The following is a 25,865-nucleotide window of genomic DNA, read 5'->3' on the forward strand; positions in this document are numbered from 1 at the left end:
CTGGGAGAGGTTACATTCCAATTTTAAGTGTTCAAAAACTTGTAGATGACTGATGATGGGCTTTTTTATTGGGAGCATATTTTGAGAGGAGACACTGAGTAGGAGAAACCCATCAGACTCTCAGAGCGTGGTAGGGGAGGGGAAAAAAACAAGAGTTAAGAGTTGTTGTAGTATCAAGATTTTTGCCTATTTATATTTGCCAGTTTTGTATTGGGCCTGTCATGGATATTTCTTTCATGAACATCAGAAGACCATGATTTAGCTTACTGCCTGGCAGCATGCATATTTGCTATGGGTTAGTATAGAGTTCTTTAAGCCACTTTTTTCCTAGTGTCTGTCTTCATGAAGAGTGTGGGGTGAAGAAGTGGAGAAGATCACACCATGAATTCAGTAAAATGCTCATCACCAGAAAATGGTTGATTCAAAGGGACAATTTTCAGCCTGAATGAATTCACTTGAAATGGATGCCAGCCTTAACTGAATTAAGTTGTGCTCTTTCAAATCCATTGCTGTGAATTTGGTAGACATTTGTCTGGAATTTACATAGCTCCAAGCTAAAATCATAGGTCAAACTGTGACTTTTGGAGCCTCTAATACTATTTAAATTTCTAACAATTTTTACTGAGTTTTGAGTCTGCCAAGTAATGTACAGACCCCTGTTAATGATGAGTGACTCAAAATAATTGATTTAGATGAACACCCAAATATGTGGGTGCATCTCTAACCTTGTTTGAATTCTAGGTTCTATTGAATTTACTGGGAAAAAGAATAACAGAAGTTTATTTTGGTATTTGTGATGATTTCTTCTTTTTATCTGCCTTCAGGTACCACGAGACATCCCTGCTTATGTAAATTTTGTCACTTTAGTTTCCAAACAGTAGGAACAAAGCACAAAAATTCAGGCATAGAGAAGACCTAGCCTTATTCTCGTTAATTGGCTTGTCTGTTATTTTCAGACAGCACTGATAGCACAGCTATTTCCTGTGATTGGCTTTGGGAATAGGTACCAAATGTGTTTTCTTTTGATTCTGTCATTTGAGAAAACCACTCTTAATCTATGTTAAAGCCCGTATTTCCCTAAATTAGTCAAAAACCTTTGCTAGACCCTTCAAGTAGAGATTTGAAGAAGGTGTTCTTGGGGGGCTATAAAATAAATAGAAAACAGTCTTTGCCAATTGGAGGAGACAATCAAATTGTTGAGGTTTAAAATATCACAAAAAGAATAATTATAATTCAGGGTACACAAAATATTGGGGCAAACTAAGTGGTGAGTGGGATTTAATTACAAAGGCTTCTGAGCAAAAATAGTTTTTGAGAAGAGTCGTCTTTTAAATTGAAGAATAATTGACATATAATATTGTATTAAATTCAGGTGTATAATATAGTGATTTGATACTTATCTGTACTACGGAATGGTCATCACAATAGTCTAGTTACCATCTGTCACCATACAAAGTGGCTACAGTATTATTGACTGTATTCTTTATGCTGTATATCCCCAAGTCTTATTTATTTTATAACTGAAAGATTGTACCTCTTACTTACCTTTACCTATTTCACCCATTTCTCACCCCCTTCCCTTCTGACAACCACCAGTTTGTTTTTGTATCTATGAATCTGTTTCTGTTTCATTTGCTTGTTTTTTAGATCCCACATATAAGTGAAAACCTACTGTGATTGTCTTTTTCTGTCTGAATTTTCACTTAGCATAGTATCTTCCTGGTCCACTCATGTTGTTGCAAATGGCAAGATTATGTTTTTTTTTTTTTAATATGGCTAAGTAATATCCTGTGATATTTATATATACTATATGTATAAAACCTTTTTTATTCACTTATCTGTTGATGGACATTTAGGTTGCTTCCTCTCTTGGGTAAATAATGCTTTGACATACATGGTGTCCAGATGTCTTTTCTAATTAATGTTTTTGTTTTCTTTGGATAAATACCTAGAAGTGGAATTGCTGGATGATATGATCTTTCCATTTTCAATTGTTTGAGGAACCTCAAAACTGTTTTCCATAGTGGCTTCACAAATTTACATTCCCATTAACAGTGCATGAGAGTTCCCTTTTCTACACATCCTCCCCAACACTTGTTATTTCTTGGCTTTTTTTTTTTTTATAATAGCCATTCTGACAGGGCAAGGTGATATCTTATTGTGATTTTGATTTGCATTTCCCTTTTCATCTATCTGTAGGCCATGTGTAGTCTTCTTTGGAAAAGTGTTTATACAGGTCCTCTACTCATTTTTCATTCAGATTGTTTTTTTGATATTTAGTTATAGAAGTTCTATAAAGATCTATTTTGGATCTTAACCCCTTATAAGATATATCACTTACAAATATCTTCTCCTATTTAGTAAGTTGTCTTTTTGTTTGTTGATGGTTTCCTTCACTGTGTAATAGCTTTTTAGTTTGACACAGTCCCATTTGTTTCCACTTTTGTTCTTGCCTATGGAAACAGATTTGTTGCATTAACAAAACCAAGGAAAAAAATCATATGATCATCACAGCAGCTGCAGAAAAAGCATTTGACAAAATTCAACACCCATTTAGGATAAAAACTCTCAACAAAGTGGGCATAGAGGGAATGTACCTCAACATAATAAAACCCATACATGACAGACCCACAGTTACATTACACTCAGTGGTAAAAGCTGAAAGCTTTTCCTTTAAGATCAGAAACAAGATAAGGATGCTCACTCTTGCCACTTTTATTTAGCACAGTATTGGAAGTCCTGACTATAGCAGCTGGGCAAGAAAAAGAAATAAAACACATCCAGATTAGAAAGATAGAAGTAAAATTGTCACTATTTGCAGATAACATGATACTACATATAAAAAAAATCCTAAATCCTCTACTAAAAATCTGTTAGAACTGATGAATTTATTAAACTTTAAGGATACAAAATTAATATTAACAGAAATGTGTGGTTTCTCTGTACACTGATACCTATAAGAAAGAGAATTTAAGGGGCAGCCTGGGTGGCTCAGCGGTTTAGTGCTGCCTTCAGCCCAGGGCGCGATCCTGGAGACCGGGGATTGAGCACCACGTCAAGCTTCCTGCATGGACTGCTTCTCCCTCTGCCTATGTCTCTGCCTCTCTCCCTCTCTGTGTCTCTAATGAATAAATAAATAAAATTTTCTTTAAAAAAAAAAAGAAAGAATTTAAGACCAGAGTCCCATTTACATTTGCATCAAAAAAGAATAAAATAGCTAGGAATAAGTTTAACAAAGGAGGTGAAAGACCTATATTCTAAAAACAAGACATTGATGAAAGAAATCTTCAATTTCTTTCATCAAATAAATGGATATACTGTGCTCATGGATTGGAAGAATTCATATTATTAAAAATATGTACTACTCAAAGCAATTTACAGAGTCAGCACAATTTCAAAATCCCAATGACATTTTTCACAGTACTGGAATAAATAATACTAAAATTTGTATAAGACCATAAAGGGCCCCAAATAGCCAAAACCATTTTGAGAAAGAAGAACAAAGCTGGAGATTTCAAACTATACTGCACAGCTATAGTAATTAAGGCAGTATGGTACTGGCATAAAAGTAGACATATAGATCAATGAAACAGAATAAAGAGCCCAGAAATAAACCCACATTTCTATGGTCTATTAGTCTATGACAACTGGAGGTAAGAATATACCATAGGAAAAAGACCGTCTGTTTAATAAATGGTGCTGGAAAAATAAGACAGCTACATGAAAATAGAGTCTTGAACAATATGGTAGGAACGTGACTTGGTATGGGAGGAAGGAGGTAGGTGTGCCTTAGGCAGAGGGCACTAACAAAGTATGTGTAAGGAAAGCTGATGGCATCCCAGGGTCTTCTGTGCCTGAAACATCAACAGTTATGACCTTTGTACTTGGATAGGTGCCTATGTTCTTAAAAAATATATAGCTAATAAGTATAATTTTGAAAACCAGTTTGTCTCAGTCCAATTAAGCATTGACTACTGACTTAATTAAATTTCCTTAATTTTGAATACTAATTTAGTATGACTGATTATTTTAACATATTTCAGACACCTTAAAGAAAACAAGTACAAATATGATTATTGCAAATTATATTACTATGCTTACACTCATCCTATTTAAAAGACCAACATTGTGGGTTTAATTAATTTTATTTATGTGTCTTTTTATACCTTCCTAGGGTTATAATCTACTTATTTAAATTATTTCCAGGGGTTTCAGTAACATTTTTAAAATCTTCTTGGGGTTGTGTAATCTTTAGAGATCCACAAACAAAAACAATGCCTTTTCAGAATAGCTGGGCTTACAGGATCTGAGCTGTTGACTGTTGGGTCTCCGTTGCTTTTTCCAAAGTGATTCAGATCTGCGTCACTGGTTAGCAGTCAGTTGAGTTTTCTTTTTAAGGGTTAAATTTCTCTTAGTTATTAAAATTTAACTCATTTCCAAAAAACGCCTCTGCTCCCTGTTTTCACATAAGTTTTCCTTGCAATTTGGTGTCTTCCTGGACATGTTCTTTGTAAAGCATTGCTTAGGCAACATTGCATATTCTTTATTTAGTCTGTTATTGTGTTAGATTGACCTGCCCTGTTAAGAGCATTCCCTGTTGCTGCTCTTCCTATGCTTGTGCTGCTGGTACAGTTCCTACTTTTGCTAGCACTAGTTGCCTTCCTCCTTTCTTAATGCAGTTCCATGTATTAAAACCAACCATATCCTATTCCATTCATGCCTCTTTTATTTTATAACTGCCTTTTGCCCTTTATACTAGCTTTGCTTTTTTGAAGTCATAATGGTCTTTCAATAATTCCCCTTGTTTCATTTAACCATAGTTTTATTTTCCTGGTAATGCCCAAATACATAATCACAATTTGGCTGTTAGGAATCCCTATAGGCAGACTTCTTTGTCCCCTTCTTGCATTGCCCCTGACATTTGTGAAGGGATCCTAGTTTTCTGGTAACAGCTGGATATTTCACAGCTGTTTTGTGTTTCCTGCCCTGTGAACTGGAATCAGATTACCTTCCAAGGATTCCTCTTTTTTCATAGTGGAGAATTGGAACATAGACCAAAATCTGGGCACTAGGGTACACATGAAAGTAATGCATCAAAGAGCTACTGTTTGGTGTTTGGAAGAATCTGTCTTTTTGAGGTTATGGATTCCCATTGATTTTTTTTCTGTTTGACGTATCATGCTTCTGTCCTTCAGTTTTGTTAAAATATCAGATTTTATGTGTCTTCAAGACTTTCTACTGCACTGACCATAAGCATTTTGTTGTGGGAGGGAAGGATGTTTATGTAGATTGCTGAGTTTGATAGAAGGAATCAGATGAAGACTTGGGTGTTGGGGAGTAGCACAGTGTATAATTTGACTTCTAGAACCCTCTTTCATTGCTAGGACTCCAGTGTACTTGCTCATCTCTTTATGTGCCCTGGGTTCTTCAATAATTTTATTCTTTGAGCTGCCAGAAATTGCAGCTTTCTGTGGGGAATGAGTACTATTCTTACTTCCACTTACCTGCATCTTTCTCTGGGCCCAAGCCCTTTTGTCTTCTTTTTTGGAGTCTGCCTGGTGAGTTGTCTGACAAGCTCAGGAGGTCAACAAGGCTGGTTCCCTCTTATCTTCATAAAGGCCCTAGATTCTTCTTTCTGTTCTGCTCGTGGTTAGCAGAGCTGGCGAGATCGTGTTTAAGCCGTTTGTCCCAAATATTGGAAACTTGAAACTTTTCCAGAACAGTCATTGTGTCCTGCATGGAAAATTCAAGTATAGATTACTTTCCTGGATGAAGATACATGTACAGAGTGGGTGCTGATAATGGTATTATTCATGTAAACCTCAGGAAAATTGGAGACCAGCATTAATTGTGTGTAATCTTAATTATGTAGAGCTGTGTTTGTGGGCTGATGGAGTTACACTGTGCAGAAAACTAGCAATATTTGGCCATTTAAATTGATAATGGTCACAAGACTTGTCACTTACTTTTTCCTGGATCTGATACAGTATATCAAATTCAGAAAGTGGTGTCTGCAACAAGTTCCTAAGAACATTCTACGCAAATGTCAAAGTACTTCAAGCAATTTCAGTAAAGTGAATGTATTAGTTTTCTACTGCTGTGTAGCCTATTACCACAAACTTACCAGCTTATTAGCTCAGTTTCTGTGAAGTCCGGGCACGGCACAGCTGGTTTCTCTACCCTTGGGCTCACTCGAAATCAAGATGTTAGGTGTGGTTGTGGTTCTTACCTGAGACTCAGGATCCTCTTAATTATCTCACTAGTTGTTGGCAGAAATAATTTTCTCATGGTTGTAACAGGACCATCGTCCCCATGTTCCTGCCAGCTTGGCCGATGAGCACTCTCAGCTCTAAGAGGCTGCCTCGCAGTGCTGTACCGTGGAGCCCTGTTTCAGTTCACAGCATGAAATGTTTGCTTCTGCCAGGCTACCCAGATCACATCTCTCTTTTTCTTCCTGAGACTAGCTGAAGAAAACTCTCTGCTTTTAAAGAGCTCACCTGATTAGGTCAGGCCCACTCAGGATCATCTCCCATTTGCCACATGATAGAATGTAATTATGGGAGTGATATCTCATCACTTTCACAGTCAAAGGGGAGGGGATTATTCGAAAGCAAGAGACATTGCTTTGGGGGTATAGTCATGAGCTATCTGACTCAGCTATCTGTCTTCCAAAGGTGAGGGACATTCCGTGTCACTTTAGAATTCTATCACAATGAGCTGCTGGTTAAAAAAAATCTTTTATGCATCAATATGTATGTTTATTATTCTTGTGTTGAGACTGCTGTCTTTTTGACAATAACTTTTGGACGGTAAATTTTTCAGTGCTTTGGGCCTGTTAGCAACAGCAAGAAGACTACTTATTTGAATGAACTTTCTTACATCTGATATATTAATTTGGCAGAACCTTACTGAGCTTTATTGTGGGCCAGGTGCTGAGCAAGGCACTGCAGGAGAAGGGTGCAATAATGTGGACAGTGGTCTTAGTCCACTGCATGGAGCTGCATAAGATTCTGGGTCTAGTGTGGTCTGTTTCTAGAGTACCTGGGAAGCATGGTCCCCTGCAAACCACTGTGGGTACTGATACATTTGAAAATTATCATAAGAGTTAGGAACTGACCAGCAAGAAATATGTTGTGAACATAGCAAATAAAATCACAACTGTAGACATGCATATTTCCATATAACTATACTATTTCCAAGAAGTTTATGTTAGTGATAGTTTTCTACCTATGTTTTGTTGTTTGTTAGTAGAGGACAAAAATGATAAATGTGAAATGCTTAAGAATGTTTGTAGGGAACTGTTTTAAGTTTAAGAAATTTTGTTGAAATACTTTTTCCCTTGAAAATTAGGAAAAGGCTGCCACTCTTCTGTCTTAATGCTAGAATACTGTAGAGAACCTGGTTTTCCACTGTGCACAGCTCACACTGGTTTCTGCAATTATCCATAAATGTGCCATAGTCAGATCTATGAAATGAGACGCTACCTGACAACATATAAATGTAGGACACTTCACATAAAGCATGAAGAGAGACATAAGGCCCTACTTTGCAGTACATTCCATAGCAATTTCTCTTAAATTGTAGAGATTCAGAGAATTTATCAAAACCTCCAGTTAGAGAATCTCTGTCTCCTAAACTTAACACATAACCTTGTGAGTCTTAGTTTTGCCAGCCAATTGGTTAGCACAAAGAACAGCAAATGAAAGGTTTATGGAAGTTTATGTGGCTTCATGAACTTGTTCAGAATGAAGTTCATTTTTTCAGCTTCAGTGGTGCCCTTACAGCCCTTCTTTCTTCTGCTGACATGTTGAAGTGACATTTGTCCTTTAGCCTTTGCTAACATTTTTGCTGTGGCTCTGTTAGTATACATGTGTTACAAATTTATACTGCCTAGTGAAATTTCCCCCATATATCTAGAAAAAAATTTTTCACATATATTTTCCTATAAATATAGAAAAATCCCAATATTTTATCTGATAAAATATGTTTTACTAAGATAGTTCTAAGGCTTTGCATAAAAAATAGAATAGAGGGTTAAGTGGAATGTAGAGTTAGCTCCACAGTCTCCTTTGCAAAACTACAAGATTTTCCTGTGGCACTATGCTTCCTGGTGCTATTTTCAAGGATAGAGTTGTAGTGTTTCCCATTAGCCATGTATTAATTCAATCCACATTTACATCTTTTTATATTATCATTTTATATACATTTATTACCTTGTTTGATTTATATGTACATATGTAAATCTCCTTTTAAATTAAGAAACTAGTAACATTTTATGGCTGAAACACAGAGATTAACTTCTTTCTGAAAGTGTCACAATAAATTGAAAGACCCATGAATTGGCTTCTTTTCTTTTCTTTTCTTTCTTTTCTTTTCTTTTCTTTTCTTTTCTTTTCTTTTCTTTTCTTTTCTTTCTTTTCTTTTCTTTTCTTTTCCTTTTCTTTTCTTTTCTTTTCCTTTTCTTTTCTTTCTTTTCTTTCTTTCTTTCTTTCTTTCTTTCTTTCTTTCTTTCTTTCTTTCTTTTCTTCTTTCTTTCTTTTCTCTTTCTTTCTAGGTTTTACTTCTTTCAGCCATGTTTTGTAGTCCTTTGTATAGATCTTGCACATATATGGTCAGAATTATTGCTAAGTATTTTGTATTGTTCAAAGCTGTTGTAAATTGTTTTTTATTTTTTGCTAAATTGTTTTTTAAATTTTAATTTCTGATTGTTGATAGTATCTAGAAATATAAATGCTTTTGTTTGTATATTGATCTTATATCTTGCACCCTTGATAAACTTATTAATTCTTGGGAGATTTTTTTCTGTAGATTTTATTGGATTTTCTACCTAGATGATATCTTCTGTGAATAAAGTTGGCTTTACTTCTTCCTTTCCAATGTGGATGCTTATTATTTCTTCCTCCTGCTTTGTGGCATCATCTAGAACTTATAACACAATGAATACTAAATTAGTGGTTAGAGTGGACATCCTTGATTTGTTCCTGTTCATAGGAGAAAGGTATTTAGTTTCTCACCACTAACTTTTATGTCACTCTACTTTTTTTGTAGATGCCTTTTAACCGCTTGAGGAAACGTTTTTTTTAAGTTTTTATTTTCATTTCAGTTAGTTAAAATAAAATAAAATAAATGTTATATTAGTTTCAAGTGTACAATATAGTAATTCAGCACTTCTATACATCACCCTGTGCTCCTCAGGAGAAGTGCCCTCCTTAATCCCCATCACCTATCTCACCCCCCAACCCCCCACCCACTTCCCCTCTGGTAAAATCAGTTTGTTTTGTACAGTTAATAGTCTGTTATTTGTTTGATTTCCCTTTCTCTCTCTCTCTCTCTTTTTTATTGCTTGTTTGTTTCTTAAATTCCACATATGCATGAAATCATAAAGTATTTGTCTTTCTTTGATTTTGCTGAGTGTTTTACTCTCTAGCTCTACCCATGTATTTGCAAATGACATGATTTCATTCTTTTTATGGCTGAATAATATTCTATTGTATGTATGTGTATATACCACATCTTCTGTATCCATTTATCTATCAGTGAACACTTGGGCTGCTTCCATATCTTGGCTATTGTAAATAGTGCTGCTATAAACATAGGAGTGCATGCATCCCTTTGAATTAGTGTTTTTGTAATCTTTGGGTGATTACAACAGCAGTGTGATTGCTGGATTATAAAGTATTTCTCTTTTAACTTTTTGAGGAACTTCCATGCTGTTTACCATAGCGGCTTCACCAGTTTGCATTTCCACCAACAGTGCACAAGTGTTTCTCCACATCTCACCAACACTCATTTCTTGTTTTATTAATTTCAGCCATAAAAATAGCCATTTTTATTTTTTAATTGAATTTTTATCATAAATGGGTACGGATTTTATCAGATGTTTTTTCTGAGTCTATTGAGATGATCCTATGATTAAAAATATCTGTATATCAGTTATTTATTGTCACATAATAGATTACCCCAAATGTTAATATCTTGAAACAGCAAACATTATTTATCTCACATTTTTTGTGGTTCTAGAATTCAGGTACTCCTTAGCTGAGTACCTCTGGCTCAGGGTCTCTCATGAAGTTTTGGTCAAGCAGTATGCTGGGCTGTGGTTGTCCTTGAAAGCACAGATCACATTGGTGTTTTCAGGCCTCAGTCTTTCTGCACATGTGTCTCTTGACAAGGCTGCCTCATGACATAGCAGCTGACCTTCTTTAGGGCTAAGTAATCTAAGAGAGAGGGAGAGAGGAAGAGTACCAATACAGAAGCCACAGTTATTTTATAATTATTTCTCTGAAATGAAATCCTGTGATTTCTGCCATATTCTATTTGTTGAAGACAAGTCAGAAAGTATAGCTCACATTCAAGATCTGGGGACTAAGTAAGAGTATTAATACCTGGAAGTAGCCATCACTAGAAACCATTTTAGAGATTGTTAATCTCTAAATGATTTAATAAACCATTGTTTATTAAAATGGTAAACTACACATTTTGTGTGTGTGTGTGTTTTAGAGAGAGAGCGCACTCGTGTTTGGGGGGTAGGTAGAGGGGCAGAGGAAGAGGGAGAGAGGATCTCAAGCAGGCTACATGCCTAGGACAGAGCCCAACATGAGGTTTGATCTCACAACCCTGAGCCTAAATCAAGAGTCAGATGCTTAACCACCCGAGCAACTGAGGTGCCCCTATAATGGCAACCTACACATTTTCAAATATTAAGCTTATCTTGCCTTACTGGGAGTAATTCTACTTTTTCATGATTTATTATCCTTTTTATGTACTACTGGATTAACTTTATTAAAAGTGTGCCAGTGACTTTTAGTTCTAGATTCATGAGAGAAATCAATCTGTCATTTTCTTGTAATATTTTTGTCTGGTTTTAGGGTTGAAATGATGCTGGTTACATATAATAAGTTGAGAGGTATTCTTGCCTCTTTAATTTTTTTTGGAGTTTCTGTAGAATTGGTGTTCCTTCTTCCTGAAATGTATGGTTTACTTTGCCAATAGTGCTGCCTATCCTGGCTTTTTCTTTGTGGCAAGGTTTTTGGCTATAAATGTGATTTCTTTAATAAACATAGACTTATCTGTTTCTTCTGGAGTGAACTTTGGTAGTTTTTGTCCTTTAAGGAATTTGTTTCTTCTAAGTTGCTGAATTTATTGGCATAAACTTGTTCACAATATCTGTAGAGTCTGTAGTGATATCACCTTTCCAATTTCTGATATTGGCAGTATTTGTTTTTTACCTTTTGTCCTTATCAGTCTGGCTAGAGGTTTATTTATTTATTTAAAATAAAATCTTCTCTGAGGGATGCCTGGGTGGCTTAGTGGTTGGGTGCCTGCCTTCAGCTCAGGTCGTGATCCCGGAATCTGGGATCGAGTCCCGCATCGGGCTCCCAGTGAGGAACCTGCTTCTCCCTCTGCCTGTGTCTCTGCCTCTCTCTCTCAGTCTGTGTCTCTCATGAATAAATAAATAAATCTTTAAAAGAAATTTTTCTCTGAAAACAAACCGGATTTTGGTTTCATTGATTTTCTTTATAGCTTTTGATTTTCTATTTCATGTATTTACACCCTGATATTTATTATTTTTATTCTTATTTTGAGTTTCACCTGCTCTTCTTTTTCTGGTATTTTAAGGTGTAATCACAGTGCTTTGAGATCTTTTGTTTTTTCTATATCTGCATTCAGTACTATTAATTTTCTACAGTTGAAGTACTAGTTTTCCTACATTCTGCCATTTTGATTTTTTAAATTTCATTTAGTTCAAGATACTTTTTTTTAAAAAAAGATTTTATTTATTTATTCATGAGAGACAGAGAGAGAGAGAGAGAGAGAGGCAGAGACACAGGCAGAGGGAGAAGCAGGCTCCCTGTGGGGAGCCTGATGTGGGACTTGATCCTGGGTCTCCAGGATCAGGCCCTGGGCAGAAGGCAGGCGCTAAACTGCTGAGCCACCCAGGGATCCCTCAAGATACTTTTTAAATTCTCCTTTTGTATTATTTAGTTTCTAAGTATTTACTGTTATACTTATCTTTTAAATCCCTTCTGGCTCCTTTTTAAGATATTCTCTTTATCCCTGGTTTTAAGCAATTTGATTTTGATGTGCTTTCTTGTTTTTTTCTTTGTATTTCTTATGCTTGAGGTTTGTTGACTTCTCAGGCCCATGTGTTTATACATTATTATAATCTACTTACTTCAGTGATGTGGGTGGTTTCACATCCACAACACATCTATTGCCTCTTGCTTTCACATCCTTAAGAAGAAAACATAAATTCTTAAAAATATTGAGTGCATCTCACCTACCTGTGATAAATTGTTCGTTTTTGATCATGGGTAGAGGAATTGGCCTTAAGTCTTTTCAAGGCACGTTCAATAGTATTGTGTTTTGCTAAAAATGTTTGATGATAATCCTTGTCATTTGACTTAATTAAAATTCAGCCTGTGCTTTACTCTTAGGACAGAGCTGATGCTTAAGATTTAAATAAACGGGATCCCTGGGTGGCGCAGCGGTTTGGCGCCTGCCTTTGGCCCAGGGCGCGATCCTGGAGACCCCGGATCGAATCCCACGTCGGGCTCCCGGTGCATGGAGCCTGCTTCTCCCTCTGCCTGTGTCTCTGCCTCTCTCTCTCTCTCTCTCTGTGAGACTATCATAAATAAATAAAAATTAAAAAGAAAAAATAAATAAACTTTTTTTTGGTTTGTTTAAAAAATTTTAAGAAAGGGCATAATTCAATTATATGTGCTCTCCTAGTTCAGTGGTTTTAAAAAATTACATTATCAGACATGTTTATTATATAATTCAAACAATACGGGGTATGTAAAAATTAGTAATCTTACTCTTGACCAATCCAATTCCACGTGTCTGGAAGTACCTTATGTTAACCTGGTATGTTTTCTTGTATTGCTTCCACTGTGCTCATACATACACATACAAATATTTATGTTTGTGTTTGTATCTGTGTGTCTGTATATATCTGTATCTATATCCATTCATACAGTAGCTACATGTATCCCTCATGTGGAATCATCCTGTATGTAATACACAGATACTTTATTTTAACAATATGGGATATTCTTCTGTTTCCCTGCTTTTAAAAATGAAGATATGGAAACTTAACAGCAATAAAGAAAAAAAAAAAAACTTTAAAAGCAATTTCAGAATTATTTTTTCTCGAGAGAACAATAAAGTTTACCTAGCTTCGTAGACAAACTAGAGGCCATAAAATTATTTAATCAAAACTATAAAATCTCCAGATTATAGGAAGAATGAAAGGTTTTGAACATAGAATAGAGAACAGTGGGGCAAAAGTCAGAGACTAAAATAAAATCAGAGTGGGGCAGGCATGGCAAGAGAATGAGGGAAGTTGGGAAGCAGGTAGGGACCTTGTGGATTTTGAAATGAGTGTTATTTGGTGTTTCTTTTTTACAGTATTATTTCTTTGCATCCGTTAGTTTTGGTATTAGAAAAAACACTATTTTCAATGTTTAAACATCTGTAACCATTAACATTTATTTTATTTCCTTTTCAAAAAAGATTTTAGGGCAGCCCAGGTGGCTTAGCGGTTTAGTGCCACCTTCAGCCCGTGATCCTGGAGACCTGGGATCCTGCATGGAGCCTGCTTCTCCCTCTGCCTGTGTCTCTGCCTCTCTCTCCTTCTGTATCTCTCATGAATAAATAAATAAAAATAAAAAAATAAAAAGATTTTATTTAATTGACAGAGAGAGCACAGTCAGGGGGAGTGGCAGAGGGAGAGGGAGAGGCTAGCTCCCCACTGAGCAGGGAGACCAATGCGATGCAGGGCTCAATCCCAGGACCCTGAGATCATGACCTAAGGCGAAAGCAGATGCTCAAACAACTGAGCCACCCAGGTGCCTCCATTAGCTCTTTTATGTGCTCAAGTTTTGTATTCCAGTTTGGAGATGAACTTAGTAGGATGGGACAGATTTACTTTTGAAAAACATAGTGATCTTCTTCTCTAGCTATGTTAGCTGCTTCCATGGTGACCCGTCAGTTAAAATGCCCATCTGATTTAGCTCAACTGATTTTTTAAAAATTATTATTGTTAAGTGAAGTCGTCCAACTTCCTAATGATTTAGAGTAATCCCACATGCAGGCAAATGGTTAAAACATGTGATGGGTTTCAAGAACCCCCTTAGAGCACTGATAGCCTAAACCTTAAGCTTCCCGTTTTACAGACAGCATTTTAGTGCCTGCCCTAAATGAATAGAAGTGGAATAATTATGAGGAATTTTTTCAGATTGGGATTTAAGCTGGTATAGTTTTTGGAATGTGGACTTTCTGGGTATTTCCTGAAATGGAAATTAGCAAACTTTCTAGAATAATAAGTCATGTGTTTAATGATACTAAAGTTTCAGTGGAAAGTTCTGAATTTCTTTCGCTCTTTCTTTTTTCTCTAGATATGTGTCACAAAGATGTCTACACGGAACTGCCAGGGAATGGACTCAGTGATCAAACCCCTGGACACAATTCCTGAGGATAAAAAAGTCAGGGTTCAGAGGACACAGAGCACTTTTGACCCATTTGAGAAACCAGCTAATCAAGTAAAGAGGGTGCATTCTGAGAACAATGCTTGCATTAACTTTAAGTCCTCCTCCACTGGCAAAGAGTCTCCGAAAGTCAGGCGGCACTCCAGCCCCAGCTCGGTAAGTGCAGTCAGTCCTCTTTATCAGTGGGGGAGCAGAGGAAGTATCTCTTTTACAGTCCTGGCCTGCTGTGCTGGAAGAGGGCAAGTGGCTTTATCAGGTCATTATTATGCACTCTCTCTCAGGGTGGTTTAGTGTTTTGGAGGAAAGAGAGAGCACAATCTATATACAGACTCTTTATTCATAAGTACCCAGCAAACAAATGAGAAGTGATTCAATTTATTTTTGGAAAAATCTTTTTTCCCCCCTAGTTGTTTAGAGATTTTATAATTAAAGATCCTTTGGTATTTCAAACCCCTAGAAAGGATGTTGAACTTTACTGTTTTTGTGGGCAATAAAGGTAGTTTTGAGTTTGGCAAATTCACAAAGATTGTCATTTCAGAGTAAATGTTCAAATTGTTCACTTGTCTTATTCCAGTTTGTTTTCAGTGTAAATGTTTTAGAATTTAAGAGCTAGATGTTGAAATTGGTCTTCTTAAAGAGAAATCCTGTTCATCATAATGAAATTTTCTTACTAATGATAGATTAAGGTGAGTGCCTTTTGACCTAAGGAGATATAAAGTTCTGAGGTGAATGCTGCTTTTTGACTGTAAAATTTTTACTGAAACTTACATATCCAAAACCAGCCTGCATTTATCCTTGTAAAAACCCTTATGATCTTTTAAAGTTAATTTTCAGATTTAACGTACACTTAAGAACTTTTTGAGTAGATATTCTAAAAGTTTTAAAAGGTAAGAGGAGAATGCTAAGAGAATTTTGATTCTATCATTTTGCTAAGAAACATGCCATTTTACAGATATTAAATATTAAGTTTGATGAGGGCAAAGCAGAGCCAGAAATGTCAACTGCAAGAAGAATATTGACACTTCAATTCAATTAAACTATATGACACTGCACATGTCTTGTCACATTTTGTCTTAATGAAGCTAAAATAAATATTATCAATGCAGCATTTGTGAGAAGCGTCGATGATCTGTTTTTTCTTTTTCCCCCCCAAACTGACCCCATAATCTTGTCTATGCATGCAAAGTAGTGTCCATCTAGGTAACAGATATATCACTGGACTCCTGGGAGAACCTTTAGATTTAGTAGCATTTAGAAGAAATGAAACAAGTTGTTGAGAATGATTAAGCCTATGTTATGGAAAGAGAATTATATATATTTTACTATATAATTATATATCAACCTATAAATGATATATAGAAATTGGCATTTTCAGATATTGCAATGAGGCATACTTATACTAAAAATTATTTGCCATTTATCTGAAATATAAATTTAACTAGTTGTCCTGTCCTGCATTTTATCTGCAATACTAGTTATAATCTGCTGGTACATAACTTCTTTTGTTGATCAGATTCTTCCTACTTTAACCACTGAGAACTCTTTTAGGTTAGCTCCTGTGTCCTTTTGAGATGTCTTCATCCCTCTGTTTTTTTGAACACTTCCTTATGTTCTGGCCCTAAGAGACACTTTTGGCTTAATACTGTATTTTTCCCAACCCTTGACCTAAAACCAGCCCTTTCTCTAAAGAATCTCAGTTCCTTTTATTGGAAAGTGGTAGTTAGAAACCAAGATGTAGGTGCTGGGTGTGCTTGTAGCTATTGGGGGTCAGGTAGTTTTAAAAGTCAGTGTATACATCATACCATAAGTGACAATGGAGTTTCTGTATTTTTAGTATTTAATAAGGAATTAATTTCAATTCTTATCAAAGAATGCTGGGTGTTGCCTGATGCTTTTTATATTTCTCTAGCTCTTTAAATTTTATTTTTATTAAAGTGATGTTTGAACATAGCTTGGAGATCAAATAGACCAGTCTGGGAGGATGGCAGTGGTATAGGTTTTGAAACTCTTTTTGTAATTAGAACAACTAGTATAGTAAAACCAAAACCAGTGGATAATATTGACAACAAATACAGTTGACAAGTATCTCCGTGAACCTCAAAATAAGAGTGAGGGGACGGACAAACCATGAACAGTATGCAGAACTGCTTGGTATTAGAAAGTGTGAGGGTGCAAGCTCAGGGAAGGTGAAAGGTCTACTCTTTGAGACTATGCTCAGAAAGTCTCCTTCCAACCACCCTCCCATTGCCATTAGGTACATACGGGCAACTTGTTGGGACATTATTAAAGCAGTGGCAGCAACTAGGAGGGACTTTGCAGGCTTCTGTGAGTAGATGAGTGCGAGGCAACCATAGTGATTTACTGATATTGGAGCAGTCTGTTGGCCTTTCTGTAACTTCTCTAGAATGTCAAATTAAAGTAACTTTTTAGGACAAAGCCCTGCACTGAATAGAAAGTGCTGAAGTAGACTTCTGTGTAGTTTGTATTCAACAAGGGCAAAGGAAATGGATGGTCCAGAAAGAAGTGTTGAAGTGAAAACAGATGAGGAAGATCTCAGTATGTGCTAGATTGTCTTTACTTTTTAACTTTGAGAAACAGATGAAAGAACTTTAGGGGCACCTGGGTGGCTCAGTTGGTTAAGCATCTGCTTTCTGCTCAGGTCATGATCCTGGGGTCCTGGGATGGAGCCCTACATCAGGCTCCCTGCTCAGAGGGGAGTCTGCTTTCTCCCTCTCCCTTGGCCTGTTGATCTGCCTGCTTCTGTCATTCTGTCAAATAAATATATACAATCTTAAAAAAAAAAAAAATCTAAAAAAAAAAAGAAATAATTTTATTTTAGGAAGCTAGAAAAGCTATCTTGGCCACACCCCTGTATTAAACTGCTAAATAATTCATTTTACTTAAAAAAACCAATAGAAAAGTTATTGATTGAATTCTATACAAAACCATAAGGGACAAACAAAAAAAAGGAGCAAAATAACATCTTTATAGATAATGAAAGCAAGTTAGAAGGTGGTGAAATTATCTTTATTTGCAGATTTTTGATGATATATCTGGAAAATCCAAAAGAATGGAAATACTCTAAACAATGAGTGAAGTTAGCCAAATAGTAGGTTGTAAATTAACAGGCAAAACCCAAGAGAAACCTTTATAAAAACAAGAATTACTATTGAAAACTGGTAAATAAAGCAAATGACTAAGCATTTATTTTCTGTGATTCCTATATGAAATTTACCTCATGGTAACCTAGTTTTGATGGGGGGGGGCAGTGAATTTCTCTTATAGAATAATCCCACTAATACATCAAGAAAGAATAATGTATTTAGTATTCACAATTTGGTAATCCCTGATGAAGTAATACATGTAGGTAATGGTTGTGAGTACCTACTCACATCACTAAAAGAGAGATAGCTAGACATTATGATGTCCTAATGGAAGTTTACACAAAGCAGCAATAAAATTAAACTTGAATCTGAGCAAGCCTCTAGATATAACAACTGATTTATAGAGTACAAAGGAACACATCAAGAGAGGATTTTCTCTATTGTGTTCCTATCCCCAACTGTATTTCCCCTACCGCTTGGCTTTTAATATATGGTGTTTGTAATCTTGTGATGCTCTAAATACTATTCGTAGCAGGGCCACATGGCATACTATGATTAAACTTCCTTCCTTGAAAAACTTTTTGAAATTTATTTTTTTCTTAAAGTATAGTTGATACACAATGTTACAGGAGTTTTAGGTGTACAACATAGTGATTCAACAACTCTATCCTTCTTTGCATAACTTTTAGATTTTCTTAGTCATAATTGCTTCTTCTTCATTTGTTCATAATTGATATAATGAATTATTATAATTTCAATTACAAATTGAGGTTCCAGATTATTTGGTAAAACTATAAAACTTCTGAAACAAATCAGAATTGGCTAACCTATCAGTTTTTCCTCCCCCTGAGATCGTCCTTGAAGCTATCAACCCTTCTAATCCAGTCTAGACTGCTTGATCTCCAAGCCTGCTATCCTGAGAATTCCCTTCTCTATCTTCCTGAGAAGTTTCTTTTCCATCATTTTTATGTTGAATACTTAGGCTCTGGGTTATAGGTCTTTCTTGTTCTTGGTTTATGTAATTGCACATATGACTATGCCTTTATTCATACTTCGTAATTTAGATTAATAATCTGACTGGGTGTAGGATTCTGGTTTATAAAATAGAATGTTTCATAGCCTTTTGAAGCCACTGCTTTGTTCTTTTCTAGATCCCTATATTGTTATTTATTTATTTGTTAATTTACTTTGGTTTAGTTTACTTTGGTTTTCTCTGCTTTATGGATATATAAAATTTTTTTAATACTTCAATTAGGTTTGTAATTGATGCTAACGTTTATTTCCAAAAGCTCTCATTCTTCAAATGTTCTTTTAAAAATCAACCTGCTCTTTTTCAAAGAATAATATATTACCTCCTATGTTTTTGAATATACTAAATGTAGCTCAGAGGAACTTTTTAAAAAAGATTTTATTTATTTATTTATGAGAGACACAGAGGGAGAGATACAGAGACACAGGCAGAGGGAGAAGCAGGCTCCCTGCAAGAAGCCCAACGTGGGACTCTATCCAGGATCCTGGGATCGTGTCCTGATCCAAAGGCAGACGCTCAACCGCTGAGCCACCAGGCATCCTGAACTTGGGGGAATTTTAAAGAAGTTTTCTTTTCTTTTTCTTTTTTTCTTTCTTTCTTTTTCTTTCTTCTTTCTTTCTTTCTTTCTTTCTTTCTTTCTTTCTTTCTTTCTTTCTTTCTTTCTCTTTTCTTTTTTCTTTTCTTTTCTTTCTTTTCTTTCTTCTTTCTTCTTTCTTTCTTTCTTTCTTTCTTTCTTCTTTCTTTCTTTCTTTCTTTCTTTCTTTCTTTCTTTTTCTTTTCTCTTTCTTTCCTTTTTACTATACTTCCTAGATTATCTGGAGTCTCCTTTGAGTTCTTTGTTTCTGTTTATTTTTTGGGTCTCTGCCTTGCCTGTTGAGATTTTTAATTTTGCTGAGTCTACATCATGCCTTTGGAAAGAACTGTTGACTGAGTTCATATTCTGAATAGTGTGCAAAAAAAAGCTGATGGAAAGTTCTTTGTGCCAACAGTGCTTGTCAACTGGAAGCATCAGCCTGGGGAATGTCACTGAAGACCTAGTCATTTCAGAGGAGGACTATCAGATGTCAGTATCGATTCATCTTTTTCCTTGGCTGAGTTGTCACCCCAGAACAAATTTACCAATTGATTTTCTCAGATATGAAAGCCTAACTGCTATTTTTCTGAGATGATCAAGAAGGGGCCCAGGGTCTCCGAGTTCTACACAGGTTTTCTTGTGCTTTTTCATTCAGTATGACTCTTTATCCTGACTTCCCCTGTTCTTGGTGTCCCAGTGCTGGCCTGTCTGGTTCAACCTCTCCGGAGAATAAACCTCTGCCAGGATCGTGGTACAACAGATACCTGACTGAGATAGTCAGGTTTCCAGGGAAGAGGCCCGTTCCTTAAACACACTCTGACTAAGCACTTTGTGTTTTGGCCCTCATTGAAGCCCAACTTCCATTCTTGAGTGTTTCTGGGATTCTGAAGTATGAACTGAGTTCATTCTTCTTGGTTTACGCCTTTGGTCCTCTTCCTTGTCCGTGGCCTCCCATCCATTTGTCTTCCATCTCCAAATTTTTGTTTGGACCTTGTCTGTAATATTCTTTTTACTTGTTCTATTTGCCCTTGTGAATTATAACTTTACTGTCAATTTAATACAGATTGGGGAAGGAATGTATTACATGTGTTAAAACCACCATATTTAACTAGAAATTTCCACAGTTTCTCTCCTATTGTTAACTTCCTTTAGATTCTCTTTCCTGAATTTCTTACTGGGCTTACTATTTCCTGTTATGCCCCAGGAAGTCATTCTTAGATATCAGACCACTTATATTACTTTGTGTGGAAACTGCTTTGCTTTCTTGTCTTTATAGGAGTTTTTGCCTTAGAAAAAATATCTTTGCGCTCTTTTCTACTCAAGCTGGAAATGGTTTCTTTTCTCTTTTAGCATGATGCTATAATACTCTTTAATTCTGAGTTCTTTCTACCTGCTGCCTTTTTGTTCTCTCCCCTGTTGTGATGGGAGAGGGTATTTTTATGATACTCTCTTTTGTGGAAAGACTATATTCCTTTGGGTTCTTCACTGGGCAGAAAATGGAAGCAGTAACACTTCTTGTGTAATACCACTCTGTTGCCCATCTCATAGGGTATGGGTTGGATCATTTCATACCCACGGGCATGGGAATTTTAGGACAGATTTTGTTGTAAAGATTTTTAAAGGCTGATAGGCATCAGAATAGTCCTTTTACCAGGGCCAGATTAATACCATATCTTTATTTTCTTGTTTTTCTTGTTATTCCTTTCAAGTATTAAGTTGTCTTGAATAGGCTCCCAGAGCACAGTTGAGAAGGAGGGAGAAAGTGAGCAGAAGTGTGGTGCTGTACAGAGTCCCTGTTTTAGGGAGAAAAACAGGATAGCTGTTCTTGTTTCTTGGAAATACTGTGGTGGATATATTGTATGATACCACATCTTCCCAACTGGGCTTATATCTCTGTACTGCTCACATACTACATACTGGTCATTGTCTCTGTTAGGAATCATGATTGAAATCAAGAAGCCAAGAGTGCCTTGACCTCAGAGACCACCAAGTTCACCTATACTTCCTGAATTTGTCTAGATAATGGCACTTGAAAATTCAGGCAAAATCTAAAGAATGTGATTTTGTTTCAATTGGTATATTTCAATAAGTATTCGACAGATTTTCTGTGTTTCAAACTTTTTTTTAAAAGATTGTATTTATTTGAGAGAGAGAGGCACAAGTGGAGAGGAAGGGGGAGAGGGAGAAGCAGGCACCCCCCTGAGCAGGGAGCCCCATGTAGGGCTTGATCCTAGGACCCTGAGTCATGACCTGAGCCAAAGGCAGATGCATAACTGACTGAGCTACCCAGGTGCCCCTTTTCAAACATTTCTTTAGTGCCTGCTCTTCCTGGGCCTAGTCCCTGAGTAGTGTTAATACTGTCATTGATGGGACAAGCGTTCTTTCCCCTTTTCCACTACCTTCTCCATCCCAGCTGTGTTCCTCAATAGCTAAAACTATTGGAAGTACTATGGGAAGCTGCCTGTCTTGTTGGCCCAATTTAGAAGGGATTTCATTGAGCTGTGGTGTCATAAGCTAAACTTAAAGAGAACATGTTTCCTGAAATTTGTATTTAGATTAAGGTCGTCCTCTATAAATTCCACCACAAAGTCTTCCAAATTTACCTTCTCCCATCTCCAGATAAATCTATATTCATGATAGGCAGATCCAATCTGAAGAGGGGAGAAAGTTGCAAATTTGAGAGTTCCACTATAGTTCTTAAGTATTTATCCTTGGGCGGGGCTAGGGGCAGGGAAGGGGGAGTCTTGGCATTTCTCCTTCTTGTGTGGACTAGAACATTCCTAGATAGAACCGAGGCCCGAGGCCCCTTGTCAGGTTGTTACTGCTTGTGGTGCTTGGATCTATCTCTCTGTGTAGGATCTACATCTATTTTGTAACCAAGTCATCTATCAGCTGTGGATTACGTTAGTGTGACTATCTATAATAGGGCTAGAAATACAGGATGATAGAGCTTCTTCCTGAGATCAAAGGCAGAAGAAAAATTAGCAAAGGCAGATTTCACTTGAAAACTTCTTGTTTAATGAGGCCACATAGTTGCGACTGAATCTTTCCCACCTTATGCTTACATCCACTCTCAAAATTATAGTATAATACAATAGTGCATACTGTGGTTTTCCTCCGTTCAGGGCATCATCAATAATGTTAAACAAGGAGTTATATATGAAGGTCAAAATCAATTTTTAGTGATTTCGATATGAAACTGCAGACATTCCCATAGCCATGTCATGGTATTATTAGAACGAACATAGAAATATACTCATGCAGTTTATAAAAATGCAGTTCAAAAACACATCCCTGGTTTTAGGAATGAGGTTTCAGTGGATGACAAATTTAAGCATAATTTAATGCCTCTTCCATGAGGATTAGGTCTCCAAGGGAAGATTCCACCAAGGCAGTAGTGGTAAAGAAAATAGGTTCTTGATTCTAATTAATGTAGTTTGATTTCTAGCTCTGCTTTTAGGTACAGGATGTTAGATTTTTTTTAAATTATTTATTCATGAAAGACAGATAGAGAGAGAGGCAGAGACATAGGCAGAGGGAGGAGCAGGCTCCATGCAGGGAGCCCGATGTGGGATTTGATCCTGGGACTCCAGGATCACGCCCTGGTCCAAAGGCAGACACTCAACCACTGAGCCACCCAGGCATCCCGGATGTTAGATGTTTTAGAGTTATTTGCTTCCCCAGTCTTTAAAATCTTCATATTCAAATGAGGATACTAATAGAACTGACCCCAGAGCGGTATTCTAGGGATTAAATTTAGGTGCATGTTTGAAGTGATTAGCTCAAAGCCAGGCACATAGCAACACTTGATATTAACTAGCTGTCATTATTAATTACACAGTGAACTAGAACTAGCAAGGGCCATGAGCATCTCCTTTGTGGCAGGGTGGGATGCACCACTCAGCTGGAATATTATCTTCATTTTTTCATTATCTATGCCGATGTTCCCCTCCACTGGTCCAGACAATTGATGGTTCTCTGTACCTTTATTCTATTTTTTAAAAAATGTATTTACATTATCTCATTAAATTCCACATCTCTGTGCAGTTAGTGTTGGTTAGTAATTGCTGATTAGCCCTCTGAATTTCCAATTCTCTAAAGTGCCATCTCAGGCCTGCACTTTAAGTAGGGAAGTGATAAGCAGAGAATAGCTGCCCCATAAAGCTGTTTTCCAATCCACCCATGCACCTGACAGTAAAGAGCCAAAGATAATATTTAGGGTTGACTGCATATTGGTTTGATCTAGCATCTATTTAAATGTGATGATTTAATAAATTTGTGAGAAAAAACTAGGCAAACCAAAGGCCTGAGCTTTAATTTATCAAACAAAATAGGACCTCTCTTTCTGAATTATTCTTAATTTCACTCTTTTGATGGGAAGGATTTTATTATTGGCCTCTTTAATGACTTAGCAGTTGGATTCTTTATTTATATGCATAGTAATTACAGATTAGAGCATTTCTGGTTACTTAAAATAGAGGACTGACTTTACAAGATCTAATTTTTAAAGCTCAGACTATATCATAGACATACCCTATTCCATAGGCCCATTCTTTTGCAGATAAAATTTTTTAGAGAGACATTATGGGTGTATGGAGCTATGAAGCTAGCATGACTGATCTGTAGATTACAGTGTATTTCCATGAAGTATATACATATCAGTTTCACAGGGAAAATAACATTGATTGTCCTACCATCAAATGTGACAAAATATTAATTTTCTGCCATCGCAGTATTAATAGGATATGTATGAATTATGGCAGTTAATATATCCAAATCCATTTAATTAGATAGACTACTTTTGCCATTACCATCTTCTTTTACTTGATTTTTCTTGTAGATAAATGGTGTGTGTGTTTTTTTTAAACATATTCTCCTTGTTCTTCTGATTTCCTCAATTCCGTTTCTTCAAGTAGTACATTTAGTGTGGTCTATATCTTAAAATGATTACAACTCTAATATATAAGGCAGTTTATGGAGAGTGAAATATTTTAGAAAATTATTTGTGCATTTTCAAGGAGAGAAAATATTGGCTTCCTATTCTTTTACCAGTTTTGTGTGACTGTGTTTTGTGCTTGCTATAAATACACATTAGCAGTTTATCTCCTAATAGGAGTAAAGAGGTATTTTCTGCTGCTGCTTTTTTCTTGAACTTAGATTAGATTTATTCTTAAAGGAGCACAAAAGCAAACACAGACTTCTCATTCTAATTTTAAATAATTTAGAGTGGAACTGTGAACACAATATTTTCCCCATTGAAGATCATTTTATACTGAAGTTTAATATAGGTTTTAAAATTTCTATTTAGAACTTGGGCTCAGGAGGGTGATGGTAAAGTGTGACATTCGCAAGCTGTTTCCCGGTGATGAAAAATGCATGAGAACATAACCCACACAGGACTAGTCAGGCGATTTTGAATGTGATTTTCCATTAAGTTTTACTTGATTCAACTCAACACATGGTTTGTCCCTTACAAGTTTCTTGAAGAAAAGAATACGTGGTCCATTGTCTTTATTAATCCCTTCCTAGTATATCTAATTCATATTACTTTCAACCTTTCTTCTTTTCTTGTATGTGCATATGTATTTACATTTTCTTGTATGTATTGATTTGGCTGTCTCCCCTGGGTCTTAAAATGTCATGTCCTCTGTACCACATATTTATTTATGAATTTTCAATTTTCATTTTCACTCACATGGCTAAACCATTTAAGTTTTCCTTTTGTTCTTAATTGCTGATTTTATTGTGTTCAGAAAAAGTAATTTAAGGTATTTCTACAGTTTTGAATATTGAAATTTTCCTCATGGCCTAATCTGTCATCATTTTTTGTGAGTGTTAAATGTGTGCTTGAAACCTAATATATAAACAACAAAAAAAAATCTAAAAAAAAAAAAAAAGGGCAGCCCCGGTGGCGCAGCGGTTTAGTGCCGCCTGCAGTGGTTTAGCGCCGTGTGATCCTGTAGACCAGGGATCGAGTCCCGCATCGGGCTCCCTGCATGGAGCCTGCTTCTCCCTCTGCCTGTGTCTCTCTCTCTGAATAAACAAACAAACAAACCTAATATACACATTAATATATTAATATATAACTTATTTATAATATATTAAATTATAATTTATATATTTATATTTATATAATTATATTTATATAATTTATAATTGTATTTGAATTATATTATATATTATATTTGAATTATATTTCTCTTTAAAGTTGCTACCAGCAGTTGTCTCATACATTTCATAACTATGTTAATTGACTCATACTAGTTCATGATTATTAAACTGCTCTGTGGATATCATTGTTCATTTTTATGGGATATACTAATTTAATCTATTTTCTGAATTCCATCTTGTTTGCCATCAATATGGGTATAATGCATTATTTTGTAAATTCCTTTTTTCTATATTTTCCCTTTACTCCTTTATTTTCAGATTTATTCATTTTAATTTTGTCTCTTCTGATTAGCATATTGCTAGACTGTCTTTTTTTTCCAATTTGAGAAGTTTCTATTAGTAGAGAAAGTTTGTTCATTTATGATTATTTTAATCAGTATGATTGATTTATATGTTTTATGTGATCAATATGTTGAAACTTAAGTTCTTATTTTATGAACCTAGACTTAACATGTTTTCTTTGTGTGCACCATCCCCAAGCTTTCACTTTTTTACTT

General features: G+C 35.9%; 1 protein-coding gene across 8 annotated transcripts in view; it reads left to right on the top strand.

Moving 5' to 3' along the window:
• CDK14 (cyclin dependent kinase 14) overlaps positions 1-25,865 on the top strand; it is a 722,297-nt gene that overhangs the window by 274,264 nt on the left and 422,168 nt on the right. For all 8 annotated transcript variants that reach the window (XM_035698550.2, XM_035698549.2, XM_049093543.1 and 5 more), the window contains one exon: positions 14,400-14,645. In XM_035698550.2, the coding sequence (XP_035554443.1) occupies positions 14,415-14,645 (231 nt within the window). In that variant the 5' untranslated portion in view covers positions 14,400-14,414. The remainder of the gene's footprint in view (positions 1-14,399; positions 14,646-25,865) is intronic.

Source organism: Canis lupus, chromosome 14 (genome assembly GCF_003254725.2).
Source record: "Canis lupus dingo isolate Sandy chromosome 14, ASM325472v2, whole genome shotgun sequence".
In the NCBI taxonomy this organism is placed as follows: Eukaryota; Metazoa; Chordata; class Mammalia; order Carnivora; family Canidae; genus Canis; species Canis lupus.